Source organism: Triticum aestivum, chromosome 4A, assembly GCF_018294505.1.
Source record: "Triticum aestivum cultivar Chinese Spring chromosome 4A, IWGSC CS RefSeq v2.1, whole genome shotgun sequence".
NCBI classification, from domain to species: Eukaryota; Viridiplantae; Streptophyta; class Magnoliopsida; order Poales; family Poaceae; genus Triticum; species Triticum aestivum.
The window spans coordinates 719,037,334-719,055,994 of record NC_057803.1 but is presented as its reverse complement, the minus strand read 5'-3'; the positions used below and the strand labels follow the sequence as shown (position 1 = coordinate 719,055,994).

The 18,661-nt window shown below is 47.9% G+C and overlaps 1 protein-coding gene and 1 pseudogene across 1 annotated transcript; both read right to left on the bottom strand.

Annotated features, from left to right (window-relative positions):
* Nucleotides 1–3,048: 3,048 nt before the first annotated feature.
* On the bottom strand, nucleotides 3,049–11,643 carry LOC123084392 (putative receptor-like protein kinase At1g72540). Its single transcript, XM_044506019.1, has 9 exons — nucleotides 11,463–11,643; nucleotides 11,143–11,229; nucleotides 5,841–5,991; nucleotides 5,503–5,761; nucleotides 5,181–5,409; nucleotides 4,942–5,092; nucleotides 4,473–4,781; nucleotides 3,981–4,231; nucleotides 3,049–3,712 (listed from the first exon to the last, which is right to left on the bottom strand). Exons 2-9 carry the CDS (start codon nucleotides 11,199–11,201, stop codon nucleotides 3,049–3,051), a joined length of 2,073 nt encoding a protein of 690 aa, XP_044361954.1. The 5' UTR covers nucleotides 11,202–11,229; nucleotides 11,463–11,643.
* A 3,260-nt stretch (nucleotides 11,644–14,903) lies between these two features.
* Nucleotides 14,904–15,712, bottom strand: LOC123084391 (heat stress transcription factor C-2a-like; annotated as a pseudogene).
* Nucleotides 15,713–18,661: the final 2,949 nt, after the last annotated feature.

Sequence of the window (18,661 nt, the reverse complement as noted above, 5' to 3'; positions counted from 1 at the left end):
AAGATGTGACTTTGGCACACGATTAGTCCGCAAGGTGAGTTATCATCATCACCAAAACACTAAAACAAGAAATGCGCTAAGAGCAACTCTGGCAGACCCCGCATCCCGCCCTGGCCCGCAAAATAACCGCCAAATTGCGGGTCGGGCCAGAAAAGCAGCCCGAGCAGACCCCACATCCCGGCCCGGCCCGCAATTTTTTTTGCGGGGCGCGGCAAATCTTCTCCCCCAACCTCCATCTTCACGGGTTGGGAGGCCGATCCAAGTTGAACCCCCATCCGGCGCGAGATTTGGCGGGAGGGACATTTCCGCGCACCCTTTCCCGCTCCCTGCACCCTTTCCTGCTCCCCGCACCCTCCGCCACCATTGCCCCTCCCCCCTCCGCAAGCTCCGGTTCCTCCTCCCGGCCATTCCTCGCCGCCATGGACGCTCCCGTGCTGTCCCCCGTCACCGTCGAGGTCGCGCATGCTCCTTCCCCTCAGGCGGATCTCGTCGCCGGCCATGTTGCCCCCGCCGCCGTCACCCAAGCACACGCCGCGCCGGCCCGCAAGCGGCAGGGCAACGTGGTCGTGCAGGGCGGGAATCCGGCTGCCCCCGCCCCGGCGGCCCGCGCTCCGGGCGCCAACACCGCAGTGCGATCCCGGCCGGCGGCGGAGAACACCGGCAAGACCGCGGGCGTAAAGCGGAGGAAGGTTCCGGCTAAAAGGAAGCCACCTTCTTCAACCTCTCACTCCATTCCCCCGCAATAAGGTGCTCCAGCAATGCCGTTCAACGGTGCCGCTCCCCCCGCGAGCGAGGTGTTCGACGAAATGGCTGCAAGGTATGCCTCTTCGGTCTAGCGATTCCCTTTCATTTTCGCCATTAGTGTCGATAGCTCGTGACTTGTTATCGTTCGCTATAGCGGTGCTTCGAACAATGCAACAACCGAGTTCGTGAGCTTGTTTAACATGAACGCGGTTGACATTGATCAAGCCCCTTTCGAACCATTCGACTACAATGAAACGGACGACGGCGTGGATGATCATGGTTGTGTGGATGAATTGGAGGAGATCGAAGCGGAAACGTTTGAGGAATCGCAATCAAAGAGTGGGAAGAGCCAAAGATCGAAGAACTACACGATCTTGGAAGATCAAGCTTTGATCCAAGCATGGAGTGCGGTGTCTCTTGATCCATGCACAGGTGTTTCTCAAACCTCCAAGAGATATTGGCAAAGGATCGAAGATCAATACTTCCGCATTATGAGAAAGTATCCCAATAGGACTCCACGCACATTTCGGTCGCTTCAAGGGCGTTGGGAGAATATTAAGCCTATGTGCAGCCGTTGGGCGGTTTGCTTGGAGCAAGTACGCAATGCACCTCCAAGTGGCACCGTGGAATCCGATCATGTGAGTTTGTTTTTCCTTTGTTCAAGTTGTGCATCATCAAAATGTATCATGGGAAATAATTGCATCACTTTTTTTCACATTTTGTAGGACAAGATTGCTCAACAAAGATACAAGGCCATGGAAGCTTCAGAAGGCAGATTCTTCAAGTTAGAGCATTGTTGGGAGTTGCTCCAAAAGTGCGATAAGTGGAAGTTGATCGATAGAGAGTCCCCACCAAAGAGAGGCTCACTTGCAAACATGGATGAAGACGAAGATGATGATGGCCCAAGAAATGAGCACAAGCCCGATGGCGACAAGAAGACGAGAGAGAAGATCAAGAGAGAGCAAGAAGCATCGAGCTTGAGGGAGAAGATTGATTTCATAGTGCAATCAAACGAGTTGATGTTGTTGAAGTCGTTGGAGATCAAAAAAGAGTTGGCCGAGAAGAAGGCAAAAGAGAAGAAAGAAAAGTGGCAAATGCTCAAGGAAGAGGGGCTCCGCAAAGCTTCCATTGAGGAGAGAAAAGCACGCGCCTCCGAGAACAAATCGACGTCATTGTTGCTCGCCGAATAGAACAAGATCATGTCAATGAACCGCAATGACATGAACGACCTCACCAAAACATGGCATGATATGGCAAGGAGAGAGATCTTGAAGAGAAGAATGGTAGCTTCGGCCGGTCCGTGTTCAAGTTCCGGTGATGTTTTCTCTGCTCCATATGGTGGCAATGTGGATGATTTCAGTGCGGGAGTTGGAACAAGCGAGGGAGGTGGATTCGGTGGCGCCGATGAACTTCAATTCGGTGGAGGTGGATTCCATGGCGCAGAGTGAAGATCGACCCCCCCAAGATGATGTCAGACATGGGTGCAAACCTTTTGCATTCCCTCTTTTGTGTTATGAACTTCGCTTTTATTTGCACGCAAACTGTTTATGTGGTTTGAATTTGAACTTGTTTGCCAAACCTATGTCAAATGCGAGATTTGCAGTTTTTATGTTTGCGGATCTTCGCGGTGGTGCCCGAGCAGAACCCGCAAAGCCGACCCGTAAAAAAGCATATTCCGCGAATATACTTTTTTATGGATCCGTTTGGGGGGTCTGCATCTGTGTCAGCCCACGCCGGCCCGCAAAAGTGGTTTTGCGCGAACTGCAAACGAGTTTTGCGGGCCGGCGGGATGCGGGGTCTGCTAGAGTTGCTCTAACACTTACCTTCTAAACCAATTCCATTTTAATTTACTTACCAAAGTCCTGATCAAAATATATAAGGTAAATCACGGGCAGAATTTGAACATTTATTTACACAAACGCATATTATGGACAGGTAAATCACTTCCGATCATAATATAAGGTAAATCACTGACAGAATTTGATGATTATTTATTTACACAAACACATAATCATACGCTAACGTACTAGAATATTTATATCCCATTGCAAGGTACGTGCATTGTTTGTTATAGTAAATCAAAAATAATGTAAATATTTCATTATTCCAAAAAAATTGATTTCAATACTGATAATACTTACTTCAATAAAGTGATAATAATAATTTCATTACAGTTCATATTTCAATAGAGAAATTAGAAAATCGGTTGGCGGATAATTTAGTACTCACTTAAAGAATGGTGAAGGAAGGCAATTTGTGCTTATTTTATACCCGTTGCAATACACGGGCATTTTTGCTAGTCATCTAAAAAATAACTGATTTTCTGGGTTTCGTGTTCTCTCTCCACGACACGGCAAGGTCCTTCGCGACACACACGGCGTCGGCGGAGGCGCCCAAGAGATCGCGTCGGGTGAAGCCAACGGAGTAGAGCCCTGAGTGACCATTCCAGCCATCGGTGAACGAGGTCTTGGGGCAACCGTCCTTCCCCAATAATTCGATACCCTGGAACCACCGGGTCACATTGCTGCGGTAGCCAGTGGCCAGTATGACGGCGTCGATGTCGACGACGCTGCCGTCGGACAGTTCGGCGCCGGACTTGGTGAAGCGCGCCACGCTAGGGACAACGGTAATGTCACCGGACCTGATCCTCCTCGCGATCGCGCACCAGGCGCGCCCATTGTCATCAGTCTTCTTGAACGTGAGCGAATCAACTGCGGGGGTCCGGATGCCAAGCCTGGCGAGGTCGCCGAGTAAGAGCCAGGCGAGGAAGGCCATGATCTTGTCAACGAGAGAGAGCGGGAGCCACCGCATGAGCAGCATGGTGAGATATATTGTGGCGATGCCGACCACGTTTCGGACGACCATGAACGGGATCACGCCACCGTTGCACAGGTCGACGGACACCTCCATGCCGGACTGGCCGCAGCCCACCACGAGCACGCGTTTGCCGATGTAGGACATGCCGGACCTGTAGTCACTGGAATGCCGCAGAAACCAGCTAGGCCCGGGATGTCCGGGACGACTGGCTCAGCGTTGGCGCCGGTGGCCACAACCAGCCAGCGGCTAATGTACTCAAACTCGGCGGCATCTTCCGTTTCCGCGACCCGTGCCCGAATGCGCCACAGGCCACCAACCTTGTCGAAGCGCGCTGACTGGACGGTGTGGTTGAATTCCGGCGTGATGTCGAACGTGGCGGCGTATGTCTCGAGGTAGTCAATGAATTGGCGGCGGGTGACGTACTCCGGGTAGTCAGCCGGGAATGGCATGCGTGGGAGGTTGCAAAACTGCTTCGGGTGGTTGAGCTTGAGACTGTCGTAGGTGCGCTTCTGCCACAGCGAGGCGATGCAGTCCTCTCGCTCAAGCACGGCGAATGGCACGCCGCGCTCGCGGAGGCTGGCCGCAACAGCGAGCCCTGACGGGCCAGCGCCGATGATGCCCACACGCAACGTGGGGAAACAACAAGCCTACTCATTCTCTCCAAGGATTTCTGCATATATAGGAAGAGTATTGACAATAATACTGGTGGTTAAGATTATTATAACAATTAACATGCATGGATGAGGAGTTGAGGACCTATATAGCAAAGGATTTGCTTTATTTTCTCCATGTAAGTTATAAATTGTTTCTTCGTGGACACAAAGGCAATGTTATAGGTGAAAAGAAATTGCCCATATGAACGCTGTCACCAAAATTACCTTGAACATGGTTGAAGTTTTGGCAGTACTAACCTTATCTTGTTCATTGATAATGTTCGCCTCAATCTTGGCCGCAATGTTACCACCGATCTTATCCACTTCATCGACAAGGTGACCATCAAGCTTGTCTTGTTTATCCAGAATGTCACTGTAATTCTGATTTGGTTCGTTAATAATGCCACTGTCAATCTTATACAGTTCATGGATAATCTCGCTTATGCATGGCCTTTTCTCTTCATCCCTCTCCACACATCTTGATGCAATGTCCATGCATGTCTTCATTTCCTGCAATGTACCGGACGGCATCGTTTCATGCAACCTCTTTGCCCAGTTTTGGTGCAGCTGCAAAATTGAAAAGTAACGCCAACTCGTGATAAAAATCAACAAAAGTGGTCCGAACAATATATACCGGAGCTTTGCAGGTCTGCTTTGGCGATGCCCTGAGGCACATCACACAACCTAACATTTATGAAAAAAATATACCTTGAATAAATTTTCTTACCAGCTTATCAAATTCTTCAGAAGACATATCTGCAAATTTGGAGTAACCATCAGGCCCAGCTATTATTTTTATAATTATAACACCCAAACTGAATATGTCAAATTTTGGTGTGATTTTGCCTCTTTCTATGAATTCGGGAGGCATGTATCCACTGCATGGTACAAATACAATTACATCAACAGAAGAGTTAGTGAGTTAATCAAAACAACTTCACAACTTCCTATTTACTAGGAGCTTACAGTGTTCCTATAATTTGTGTCGTGATATGGGTCTGTGCGGAAGCAAAGAGTCTGGACAAACCAAAATCTGCAATTTTTGGTGTCATATCTTTGTCCAGCAGTATGTTTGCGGGTTTTAAATCCAAGTGGCAGATAGGATCTTCTGATCCTGTATGGAGGAAATTTAAACCCTCGCATACACCTTTTATTATTTTGTACCGTGTGTGCCAGTCAAGTCCGCATAATTCATCTGTAGAGAAAATAGAAAGTGTACCAAGACATTAGTCTGGTAATATTATTAGATGACATGCAAAATAAAAGTCTAAATAGAGGGCCATCATACCAAAAAGATGCTGGTCGAGATTTCCACCTTGCAAGTATTCATAACAGAGTAGTCTTTCTTGCACATGAGCAAAAACATATTTTCCTTTGTGCTCTACACGTTCATGTCCTAGATAGTAGCAGTAGCCAACTAACCGTATAATATTTTTATGTTTCGCTCTCATAAGATTGTTGAATTCGTTCGTAAATTGCTTCTCGTCAAGCCCAGGCATTTGATGAAGCTTCTTCATAGCAATCTCTTCACCGTTATCCAATTCACCCTGTTGAAAATTTCATTGTAATATATAGTATGATCATACCATTCAAATAATAGAAGATGTAGGTACAATCATACACTACCTTGTAAACTACTCCAGACCCACCACGGCCAATTATGCTCTCCTCAGAAAAATGATTTGTAATATGGTCTAACAGCTGGAGTGTGAACTCCGAGGTCATCCCCTCTATTTGTTGTAACTCTATACTCATGAAGTTCTGATGTCCCATTGATCTAACAAGAATTACTTCGGCATAAGGTAAGAACATTTATCTTTCAATTTAACATACTACTTCAGGAAAACCTACATTAATCTAAAACTAAAAAAGCATCCAGGTCAAAAAGAAGATAAAAGCATCAAAGGTCAAAAAGGAACAAGAGAAAAGCATCTAGACTTATCAGGTAATCACATTGGACATCAAATAAGACAATTATATTGCTGCGATTGAGTACACCCAATTAAATTAGTGTGTGTCGTCTTAGCCCCATATAAATTACTATTTATCACATCAGGCATATTTTTTCGTTAATCCATTTAAATTCAATAGAGTAATAGAAACATCAAATTTAGCCCAACATGGGCATTTGCATTACAGCTTTAACAATATACAATATTTATGATATAAATGATGTTTGCACTTAGTATCCCTCACTATCAGATGCCTTGAACATGGATAAATTGGCCGAAACCCAATAGGAGCATGTACTAGTTTGGAGACTAGGTGTAGCTAGACACTGCACATCTAAAATTACGACCACCCAAGCATGCGATAAATGATAAATTGCCCAGGAGAGCTACACCAGGTCAAGAGCATCTTTGATTGGCAAGATTTTTGAAACAAAAATTTATGAAAAGTCACTATTCAAAAAATTGTCCGATTTATCACTACTCATGGGGGTGGCCGATAAGAGCTATGTATATGTATATATATATTGTTGTCCTATTTTGTTTATCATTGTAGAAGTATTGAAACCGAAGTAATCAAGGTAACACGCTTTCCAATATTATTTTTGTGCTGAATATAGCATCCTTTTAAACCCTATAATGCTAGAAAAGCACAAAGATTCAGATCTTAAGGCTTGTGGGATTTCTGTCCATAGGATTTCTGTTGGAGTTTAATTTGGCTAAAGGAGCAAAGAATTGCTCAAAATGCTTCAGTTACAGAAAAAAAGATCAAAGTAAGCCAACAGATAGTAATCTTATACAATAGGCAAATCAAATGCCTCATTGATAGAATAAACACATGAAACAGATTAAACTTGAATGATTTTTGCTATTTTGCGGTGTGAGTTAATAACATTAGAAATTAACAAAGGTTTCATTAGTAGTACAAAAAGCAAACCATTATTAGTAACTGATTTTATCACACAAAGCTACAACTAGCTAGTAAGCTTTGTGCATATACATGTTAGTGACCGCCTTGTAGTATGCATGATTATAAAGAGTAGACAAGTATAAGTTCAAACTTAAATAACCATTCAGCTATTTGGGAACTTATTTGTTTTGAGAAATTATCGCGATGCTGAATTGATGTTTTCAGTGAAGGCCATGTAAAATAATCCAAATATGTATGAGACATATTTGACTCGCTTGTTACATTAGGACTTGGCGTGTGGTTGAATAGGAAAGGTGAGGTAATTTCCCTTGCTTCCTTCCTTGTCATGTTCTCGTGTATGTGAATTAGCATTGAGACTAGTGAAAAGCCCACGTATCCCAAGTTTATATTCCAGTCCCCGCACCAAAAAAAAAAGGTTATTCCAGACAGACTTGTGTGAATTAGGATTAAGACTAGTGGAAAGGCCATACTTTGTTCCAGGGATCAAGTATTCCAAGGTTATAGTCCAGACAAGCAAGGTGAAATTGTGAATTAGGAATATGTTGAAGACTAATCGAAACTCTAGCTTTGCCGCCCCCTCCCCTCTCTCCCATCCTCTTCCCTCGCCGTCCCCGGGGGCGGCGGTGAGGCCCTTCTTCCTCCTCGCGGGGGATCGACAGCACGAGTTGTGGTCGCCGTCAGGGATGCCGGATGCGGCGTTGACGTGGGGCGTGGCGGCGGTGTCACATGCGCTCAGGCGTACGGTGGGGCTGTGGTGGCTACGCGCGCGCAGGGGGTGTGTGGCGGCGTGCGTGCTGGCGGCCCTCGTCGACAACGGATGCACGGAGGGGATGCGGCGCGTGCGCTAGCGGCCCTCGTCGATGACAGATGCACGGAGGGGATGCGGCGCGCGCTTCACTAGAGGGGGCCTCTCGTGCGGCTACTATCATGCCATGTTGGTCCGTCTGTGTCCTGGGTGGGCCTCACCCAGATCTGGCGGGTGGCGGCGGCTGCCCCTCTGGCAGTGGCGGTCGGCAGTGCCCGGCTGAATAGTGGCTGCAACTACTGCGGGGTGGGCCCCGTCTGTCTCTCCCTTCTCTCCCATGCTCCCTCGGCTCGGCTATAATTTCAGGGGCTTCTTGGAGCCGTTGGATCTCAGATCCGATGGCTCCCGGGAGTTCTTGAACATTTTGCAACAATGTCATCCAAGAGTCTTACAATTGTGCGTAGGTTGTACCATGGTATCACCTGAAAATTGCCCGGAGAACACAGCTATGCAGATGACCCTTTTCAACCGATGCATGCACGATGCTTCATATCCAGCCTTCCATTCACAGAATAAAGTGCGACACATCCATCAGATTACCAATTGTTCATGAATCGTGAACGTAGTGTCGTGTGTATAGTAGTGTCGTTGTCCTTAGTTTCAGCTCCAACTAAAGGAATCCGGGTAATCAAAAAGTTTTATTCCAAAGTTTCAGAATTACAGCCAGCTCGCAAAATCTTAACAACACAAGGTGTAGCCAATATGTCGTGCTAAAAAAGTGCAAGAAAACTAAAAAGAGTCTAAGGACTCTTCTATTCTAGCGAGATGCTAGACGAATAAAGAGCACTTGCTGCTCCACCCACAGCGCTTCCTACCTCTCTTCCAAACCCTCTATGGTAGCGTGAATGTGCCCTTCTTTCTTTGCATGATCCATTGTTCTAACACTTCACAACTGGTTGTTTAGCACTCCGCGGTGCCCTTCAATCTCATTTTTCAGTTCCTCCGTTTCGGTAGCAAGGCTGCTGCGTAGTGGATTGCGATTGGTAGGGTTTGTACAAACAAGCCCTCCAGGCAGAATTCATTTATGCAAACGATGAATTATGAGTGGCAACCGGCTCGAGATGTTAAATTCAGAACAATTGAACCAAATATTCTTACAATGCAATTTCAATGTTTGTGTGGCTGGAAAAGGGCAATGGAAGAGGGTCCTTGGATTTTCGGGGATTATGTTGTTCTTCTAAAGGAGTATGACGGATTCTCTGAAATTGGTACCTCTGGTATGGATAGCATCAATGTGTTCGTCAGAGTTAAGGATCTGTTCAATGAGCAAAAACCCTACGCGTCTTATAGCACGGGAAGTGACCATGATTGTGGTGCAAAGTCACTACTCCATGATGGTACGCCATTCAAAAGGCCATCAACAAAGTGTTACAGTGGTATGCACAAGTGCAAAAAAGGTGACCAAGGGCCGCATCACTCGAAGAGCTCGTAAGTTTTTGCATCTTTAGTGCTCTTGTGTCGGCCATTTTAGTATTTTTTTCTCAATGTTGCAACTTGTTGATTACGTCATTGGCTAGCACGCACATCATTGTGCGTTGTCCAAACGACAAAGGGAAAACCCTTCACATTGATGCATTGTTGAATGAAGCTCAATCGGCATAGCAACTGGATATACATGTGCCTATGAAGAAGTTTCGGCTCGAGGAGAGGAAGCTTGAGATGGAGCCCGCTTTTGAGGAGTGGAGAATATGAGGTCTTTGGCACAAACATCCGGTTCTTCTGCTTTTGGGATCGATGTATTTAAAAAGTTTGTTGAACATGCGGTGCTCTAGAATTTAAATGTATGGTTGAATTGTTATTCATCTAGATACATTTGTCAAAGTGAACCTGGACTAGAGGAAGAGATTTGGTTTTGTTTTATTCTCTCTTTTCAGTGAAAGGGGTGTGCATTTGGTTCTTGCGGTTGGATGCCCCCCTACCATTGCAGACACGTCTGGATATGTTCACGGACATTTGAAGCCATATGATTTGGTGATTCACGTTTGAGTTGCCCTTATATGTTTCCAAGTGGATAGTATGGACACTTTATGCCTCCAATGTTATCCCTCAATTGTCTCATGGACACGAGCGGACACCTCTAATCCCCTAGCCCAGAACCAAACCTAGTGGAGGGGGCGACAAGAGGAGTCCGGACGATCCACCCGACCCACTATCAGTTGGGTGACATCTTCTCACGCTAGATATTATTTGACGCTTAGAGTACAAAACGGTATGTGGCGCACATTGCACGGTTTCATAAGTAGGTCGGCCCATTTAGTCTCCCTTTTGCTCTTTTTTTCTTAAAAAAAGAAAACCAAGTTCATTTAAGATTTTTTTGGTTTTTCTCCAGCACTGGTTTTGCTCGCTTTTCTTTTTCTTATTTTTTTGTTTTCTATTTCAATTTTCTTTTTCTCTTTCAAATTCATGAAATTGTTTAAAATTTGAAACCATTTTGCAAATTCATAGTTTTTTTAAATGAAAAAATTCAATTTTTTCTGAACCTTTTCTAAAATTAGGGAATTTTTCATTTTGTGAACTTTTTTCAAATTATGAACTTTTCCAAGTTTTTTTAAATTCATGAACTTTTCTCAATTTTGTGATTTTTTTTCCAAATTTAATAAACGTTTTTAAAATTAATGATCTTTTTCAAAAAAATGAAATTTTTTAAAAATTGAAATTTTAAAATTCGTGAAACTTTTCATTTTTAGATACGGTTTGACTGTCCTAAATTCCAACATCGTATTCTAGGTAGTTATTTCTCTTCTTAATTATTTTGTGTAAGTTGTAGTAAGAATATGATTTCTGTTGAAAGCCTACGCTTAGCTCCAGATCAGAATCTGCAGTTCGCCTAAAGCTCACTACATCCGCGAAGCGAGATGTACACCCACCTTTTTAGGAAATTCAGAACCTTAAAAGGAAGCGGCATTTTGCACTGAGGTAGATTGATTGAAAACAAAACAGGGTTCAAATTGCCTCGAAACCATGGTGGAACGGACGTGAGCACCGTGGGTTGGTTGCATTGTCCTCCGGATTTTATTCACGTAGAATTTCAGGTCATTGTAATCCTGCACATGACGAATAAAACTCTCTGTTTTGCCCACAAAAAGAGAAGCAAGAAGAAAAAGGCAACTTCATGTCTCATTACTTGAACCTTAAAAACAAAAAGCAAAAAACAGAGGACCTTTCTAGAGTGGTTGCCAACAACCAAAGTATGGCATGAAAGTGAAAATCGCCTGAAAGAAGAGAGAGCAAGGGCGCCCTTACCTCGACCTCCTGTGGGATGGCACATCTGATGGCGGGAAACCAGGTAGGAGCGAATCCATTGGAGTTGAGGTGCCCTGCCCGATGGATCTGTGTCAAACTAACATGTTAAAACTTGGTGCTAGTATGTAACTATAGATAGGGTCGTTAATCTCATAGCAAATAGGACTAGTATTTAGGAGCACAGCCACTATATGCTTTAACAAGACTATAAATGGCACCCGCAAAAAAAAAAAAAACAAGACTATAAATGGGGTCGTTAATCTCATAACAAGACTAGAGAAAAAGAAGGGATGAGCAAACAACTGGGTGACCGTGCTAACCTGCAGATGAGCAGATCAACTGGGCGACGACGGCTGAAGCGGGAGGAGGAAGAAGCTCACAGCTTACAGTAGCAGCTAGCTAGATGGCTCCTTAACGGGGAGGATACATCAGCGTACAGCATACCTACTTAACAACGAGAGAACGCTTGCACGGGTGACCGTGCCCGCGGAGCAGCATCTTTTTTGCGCTCCCACGCGTGACGCCCCAGCACGCGCTTGGCTTTCTTTTTGTCCGTCACCAGCGTTGGAGAGATAAATATAACCAAAGATGCTTCAAACAACACTAAATGGTCGGTCGAGTACGTCCATCGAGCATTTTTCATTCTCTCTTTCCTCCTTGAAAAGCTTTCCTTTCAGTCTTTGCAAGTGGACTCGCATTGGCTGCTGCGCAGTTAAGCTTTGGTTTACTTAATCGTGTAGTTTAAGCCTGCTGCATCACGTGGTCGGTGCCTCGAGATCTGGGCAGTGCGGCTTCATCCATCTTCACCTAGAGAGAGGAGTAAAATGCATGTATGGTCTTTCAACTTGGTTGCGAAGTCCATAATCATCTTCAAACTCAGAAACTGCTTCAATAAGGTACGAGAACTTGAGAGTATCGCTTCAATATGGTCGTTAAACTTGACGAGCTGGTCCTGCGATATGTCCCACATATATTTTTTGTAATATACGCCGAGAGGATGGAGGGCGTTCGCCGGGGTGTGTGCAATGGAGACGGCGCTGCGAGGCGGGGCACTGGTGGTGGTTGTCCGGTCGTCGTGCGTCGCGCGGGAGGATGGACGACGCTCACCGGGGCGTGTGCGGCGGAGACGACGTTCGCCGGGGCGTGTGCGGCGGAGACGACTTCCGCCACGCGTCGAGGTGGAGAAGTGGCGTTGGTTGTCGGACAACATGAGGAGGCAGAGGAGGCCAAGCCAAAGAGGCACGGGCGTCGGCTAGCGAAGTGGCGGCCGCAGCAGAGGACGACGGAACGGCAAGGAGGCACGGGCGTCGGATATTCAAGGGGTGGCCGAAGGAGAGGACGACGGGAGACAGTCGACCATGTAAGCGGAGGTGTTTGCATCAGGTAGGAGCAGAGGCGATGACAGAGTGGATTGGGCTTCAGCAGTCGCGCTACTGGTGGAGGGAGAGCATGGCCAGAGGAGGCAGGGTGAGTACGCTGTGCACCAGCGCCGGCCGGGAGCACGCGCCACACTGTGAGCTGTCCGGCACCGCCAGTCATCTCCGGCCTGCACCATAGTAGGCTTCTGAATTTTCTGGCGGACATCGTCCTGCTCCCGTGTTTGATTTGAATCTCTAACAAACATCTTGCTCCCATGTCCTTCTCCAACAGATAAATCAATTGAGTCCCGACTCGGATTGGAGTACGCTGCTATATGAATGAAGTGTTCTTGGCCGGAATCTCCATTAGAAAATCCATCAAATCCCGGAACTCTTGGTCTAGAGAAGCATCATGTATCCTTTGAGTTCGCCGGAGGAAGAAGCGCTAAGTTTGTAGGAGGTAGAAGAACGTTTGTCGAGCCATCCAATATCGCCCACGGTGGCTACACCAGAGGTATGTGATTCCTCGACCACCCTCAAAAACAGCCCTGATGTCCCCCCTTCCCTTTCTTCTTGAGATTGGTTGTAGCTAACTGAGTGCCCTCAGTCAGTCTCTCAAGTGGCCTCCGCCAGCCGCATCTGGTACGCCGCCGCCACCTTGCACCACTCCTCGTCGACGCTGGTCTGCATGGCGGCCGCCAGCGCCGCCTGGTAGGCGGTCTCCTCCTCCTGGTCCTCCTCGCGCACGACGAGGGCCGGCGGGGGTGCCAACCAGCACGTGCTGGACGCCGCGCTGGCGCTGCTCTTCGTGCTCGAGGGCGAACCAGAACTCCTATTCGAGAGAGTCCAGTGCGTAGATGGGGTTGGCGCGCTGCTCCGGCGTCTGCATTTCCCGTCGACGCTGCACCTCCTCCGCATGCGGCCAAAATTTCCATCCTCACCAGCAGCACCTCCATCCTCAGCAACATCATCTACATCATCACCACCAGGAGCTTCTGCCATGTTCAAGTTGCAGCTCTGCTGGACTGCCTATTGAAACTTATTCTTCATAAGCATTGTGAGCATGTTAAATTCAACATCTCTATCTTCATTTGCCTTGGCCACAATGAATTCAGCAAAGTGAAATCAGAGTGGTCTATCATTTCTTCAATTGCATCTTGACCGTCCAGAAGCAATAAACTATCCTGTCCAATTCCTTCTTTTTTTACCTAGTACATGTAGTCATCTGACCCATAGCTTTCAGTTTTGGTCAGTGCTATCAAGTTGAGAAAAGTGATGTCTGAAACAGAGAACCTTCTTTCCATGTTATCTCTCCCCTGAAAATGTAGCCTCACCTCTCAAATGTCATCATCCAGACTGCATTACATAATGTGTTAATTCAAAACAAGTTGTAACTTGTACACAATTTATAAACATAACTGAAGAAGTGTCTTTTGCTACAAAATTCGGTCATGCCCACTGACTACAAAATTCAATACAAATCCTCTTCTTTGATTCCACCATGCTTTTCTGAATCACTACTGCCTCAATGCTGCATCACTACTGCATCCAACAACTATCTCAATAACTAACCTAGGTGCAAAATCCTACTACTGCCTCAGTTTTGCATCACTACTGCATCCAACTAACTAACTTAGATGAATCACTGTTGCATTAACCTAGGGTTTGGTCAAACCTAACTAATGATTTCCTAAACTGTGTACTAACCTACCACTAATGAATTAAACAAGGGTTTGGGAGAGAAGAAAATACTTACTCAACACCTCCAAATGCCGAGGCCCAGCGGTCGGAGTTGGCCGGATCTGTCGCCACAGCCCGAGCAAGACTCCGCGCCGCTCTGTACTCCAGGGAGAACTGCTGGTTCTCCGGCGATGGCGGTGTAGCCTATGGCGTCGCCGAAGGTGTCCGCTGCGGTGCCGGCGGCTACATTGCGAAGCTACCGCTGCTCTCAGCCAGTTGTCCACTTCTGAGTATTCTCTGCCACCATCTCCCGTTCCACCTCCCCCCGTCGATTGGCCGGCGTCGTCTAATTTTTCCACCGCTGCCGCCATTGCCTAGGTCTACGCAGCAGAGGGAGAGCGCGTGAGTTAGCGAGAGGGGGAGGGGGAAACAGCGTGAGCCGTCTGCGTCTGTTTGACCCTGGTCATAATGGGTGAGCCCTAACGGCCGTCAGCCCGCATGCCGTTAGCACCTGGCCGACAAAACTCTGAGGGGCGGGCCCTACTTGTCGTAAGCGCGCTTAAAAACTGACCATTCAGCGACTTTTTTTTTTGGAACAGGGAACCAAAAAATGATAGCTTTTTGAAATATCAACAAAAGTGGTATAGTTTTTTATTGACCTAGCCTGTAATGTGGTATCTTTTGCTATGTACTCTAGCGCAGAGACACCGGCCGAACCAACACTCAGTAGCCGCCGTCCACCTGCACGTCGCGGAACCCGTCGGCTCCGGCGTAGAACCCAGTGAAGTCCACGCTGGGTTCCGGCACGAAGACCTCCTCCTGCATGTTGATCATGTTATGCAACAGCGCGTCGACCCCACGCCATCGACGGACGACATCGTCTTGTCGCCCGACGCCAGCTGGACGACCTCCCCGTCGTCGAGAAGCAGCCGCGGCCACTTGGCCCCCGCGCCATCTTGCGGGCCGCCGTGGAAGTCGCCTACGAGGCGGCGCAGCGCGTCGGGATCTCCGGCGACCTTGAGGAGGAAGGCGAGCATCAGCCTGGGCCGGCGCTCGGTCTCCTGCACCCGGCGCCGCATGGCCGCCAGGCGCTCCTCCGTGGCCCTCTACTCCTGCTTCAGCCAGACAACCTCTGGATCCATGACCAGCAGTGTCGTCGTGCCTCTGCCTCCGTCGTCCTCTTCGCCGTCGTCCTTGAGCTTGTGGCTCCGGCGGCGGACGACGTGGCGCAGGAGGAAGTAAAGGAGGCGTGGGCGAACTCCCACCGGTCCGGGTGGACCTTGCGGAAGCCGTAGGCGTTGAGCTGGCGGACGAAGCTGGCGAACTTGGCGTGGCCGAAGCGCGCGGGGAGGAGCGCGCGCGACAAGGCGGGGACGTCGGCGACGACGAAGCTGTTGTCGGTGCTCCCCCCACGCAACGGCGCCGTCCGTCGCCGGGTCGTCCACCATCCCGTACGTCTTGGCCATGAACGGCGCCACGGCCAAGCCGCCGCCGCCGCTCTCCACGGCGTCGCCATTGCCGCCAAACATCATCGTCACTCGCTTCTCCTCCTGTGTGTGATGCTGACATGATGTGGAACTATATACGGGTTGGACGATTGCATCAGTGGCCTTTCGGATGGGCAGATGGGCGGGACGGGGCGATCCTGTGCTTGTGGCGTATCCTCTGGTGCGTGAGGAACCGGGGACAGGCACGGCGTGCCACGTACGTACGTGGCTCTTCCGTCTAGGGTGACCAAAGATACGCCGGCTAAACTATGCCAACTTTGATCTCTTGCACCACATTAGCACCATCTTATTGATGTACTATAATAGGTACTACTAAAATATTTTGAACCGGCCAGCTCTCAGATCGCCTACCTACCTTCTCTATCGACCAATGGGATCCTCGCAGCTCATCACCAGGACATTAGTTAATGTGCTCCAAGAGACGGTGGTTACCTTCATTTTTTTTAAACGGAAGGAGTATGTTTTAGAAACACATTATAAGTATAGATGTGGATGCTTGCATACACACCCGTACACTCACTTTTATAGATGTGGATGTTTTATGAACGGTGGTTATCTTTTTTTTATGAACCAACAAGTCTTGAGATTGATGGAGTCACCACATACCCGACACTCCTCCTTCCGATAATGCAACAGTTGTGATGCGTTTGGTTGCCTGCATTAGGATCAGCCAGGCCCGCATGGGATGAATTTGGCCCGTTTGGTTGCCTGGATCGCATACAAATGTTGGCCCGCACGAAACTTAAAGCACTCCCCGCCCGCTAGTAACGGTCGAATCGGTCGTTTCCAGCCAGCCAGGCTGGGTTGAGCCAACTTTAGCGCATGCGGTGGGTCTTGTTGCATGAGGGAATACAGGAGGGATGCGAGCTCTGTACCTGGTTTCTTCTCCTACCTCCACTAAAATCCTCCCTAATCCCCTTTCTTCATCCCTTCTGATCTACACAACGGTACTTCGATTCGACATAAAGTCTATACGATGACACATCGATGTCACGGTTCCATTTAGGCGATTGATTCGTGGTTTCGTCAACCGTAGAGGCGAGTCCCTTCTCTGCTGCTGCTGCTGCCAATTTCAGCCAGATCCTTCTCTGCTGCCGCCAACTCCGGTCTGACCCAGTGCCTCACCGCCTCCCTTGCCAATTCCCCATTGTTGCCGGGCCACCAGCCGCTGGTCGAGGGCCCCCGCATCGACCAGTTCATCGATTTACAAGCGCCCCCGCTGGGTCGGGCTGCTGCCTGCTGCTGCTCGCGCTCCGGATGGAGGTTGCCAGGCAGCTGCTGCTCGGGAGCCCCCTCGAGTTGTTGTTGCTGCTCTCCGGGACGGAGGCAGCCGAGCTACTACTGCAGGCGGGAGCCCCCGCGAGTTGTTGTTGCTGTTGTGCTTCGGGATGGCGGCACGGCAAACTAGTTGCTTGTGTCCTCGTCATCGTTTATCACAATCGCCATGGCACTGTGTCTTATGGGCAGCTGTTAAGTTTTAAGCATATCCCGTGTAAGCAACCAAACAACATGCACTCATCTGACCACATACAATGTGAGCAACCAAACGCGATGCATAGAAGCATCGTTACGATGCAGTGACGAAAGTATATGTAGACAACCAATCAACATACAAATGTAGGTTTTTGCCCGCATATGCTCAACCAAACCCAACTAAAACAAGTATGCAAATGGGCAAAAAACAATGCAGGTAACCAAACACATCGTCAACTGATTTGTTTCTTTAGTCGTCGTTATCTTGACTTGCCGCTTGCACTGGCTGGCCTCCTTTTACTCTCCCCGTTTCAAAACAAATGACTCAACTTTGTATTGATTTTAGCAACTAAAACAAACGATTTTACGTGCGGACAAGGGCCGGTGTACGTACGTGTTGCTTCTTTTGGTAGTCCAATAATAACATAAAAAGGAGCAGTTCAATCTCTTTCCCGATTGTTCCAACATTACTGATTCGGCCTTCTCGCCTGAGTGCAGAATGCATGACACCGACGTGCGACCCGGCCGGCCATGTATGGCTACGGGTCAGGTCTCAGGTATTGTCAACTTCTGCTGGCGGCCGGGATGACATCCAGCAACACGCGTGGTCATATGCATTGGTGAAGTTTTCACTTGCTTGCTTGAGGACATAGCCACACGTTTCCTTCAATCTCAGAATACAAGACGTTTTTATAAGGCTAGGTAGTATATATTGTTATGAGAACCGACATCAGCAAACCATTGTTAAGAAACGTGATTAATGGTTATTACAAAGCTTGAACGGCCAGGGCAGTGTTCGGGAAATAATCTGCTCGGAGGTGCCGATCAAAGAACGAGCGGTGGTTCCGATCGAACACAAAAATGCAGCACCTTTTCCGCAAAGATATAAATTCGAAGTGTTGATATATATAGAAAAAAACTGATCTCTTGGTAGTACCGCGCGCACAAAACAGAGCAGCTACTAGGATAAGAAATCTTGCAGAAAAGTGCCAAGCCATAGTTTAGAAGTTTCGGGCGAAAAGAAGCGGAGATATCGAACTTACATCGTGGTCTGCAGAGAAGCAAACCGAGACGGCTTGGAAATGCGTGTAAATTGTTGTGCTTGGAAGTGTCGATATTTTTTTTTGGAAAAAGAAGGTTAAGACCCCCGTCCTCTCTGCATCAATCGATGCATACAGTCATCTTTATTTATTATTCAACAAAAGTCTAACAAGAACATACCAGGGCCATTGCGCTTAAGCACCTCTACACAACAGGGAAGGCGGCCACGGATCCATTGCCAAAGGAAGATCCTAATCTTCAGCGGGAGCCAAATCCCAAATATGAGTTAGAGGCTCCGGTCCAGGGGCGACTTAGTCGAGAAGCGGACGGAGGGCTCGCGATGCCAAGTGGTCGGATTTGCGGAGTCCGGCTGTAGATGCTCTTAGACCCCGCAAAAAGAATCCGAGCTACTATTATGGTTTTTTCTTTCAACTTTTCTCTAGTAAATATAAAGGCTGA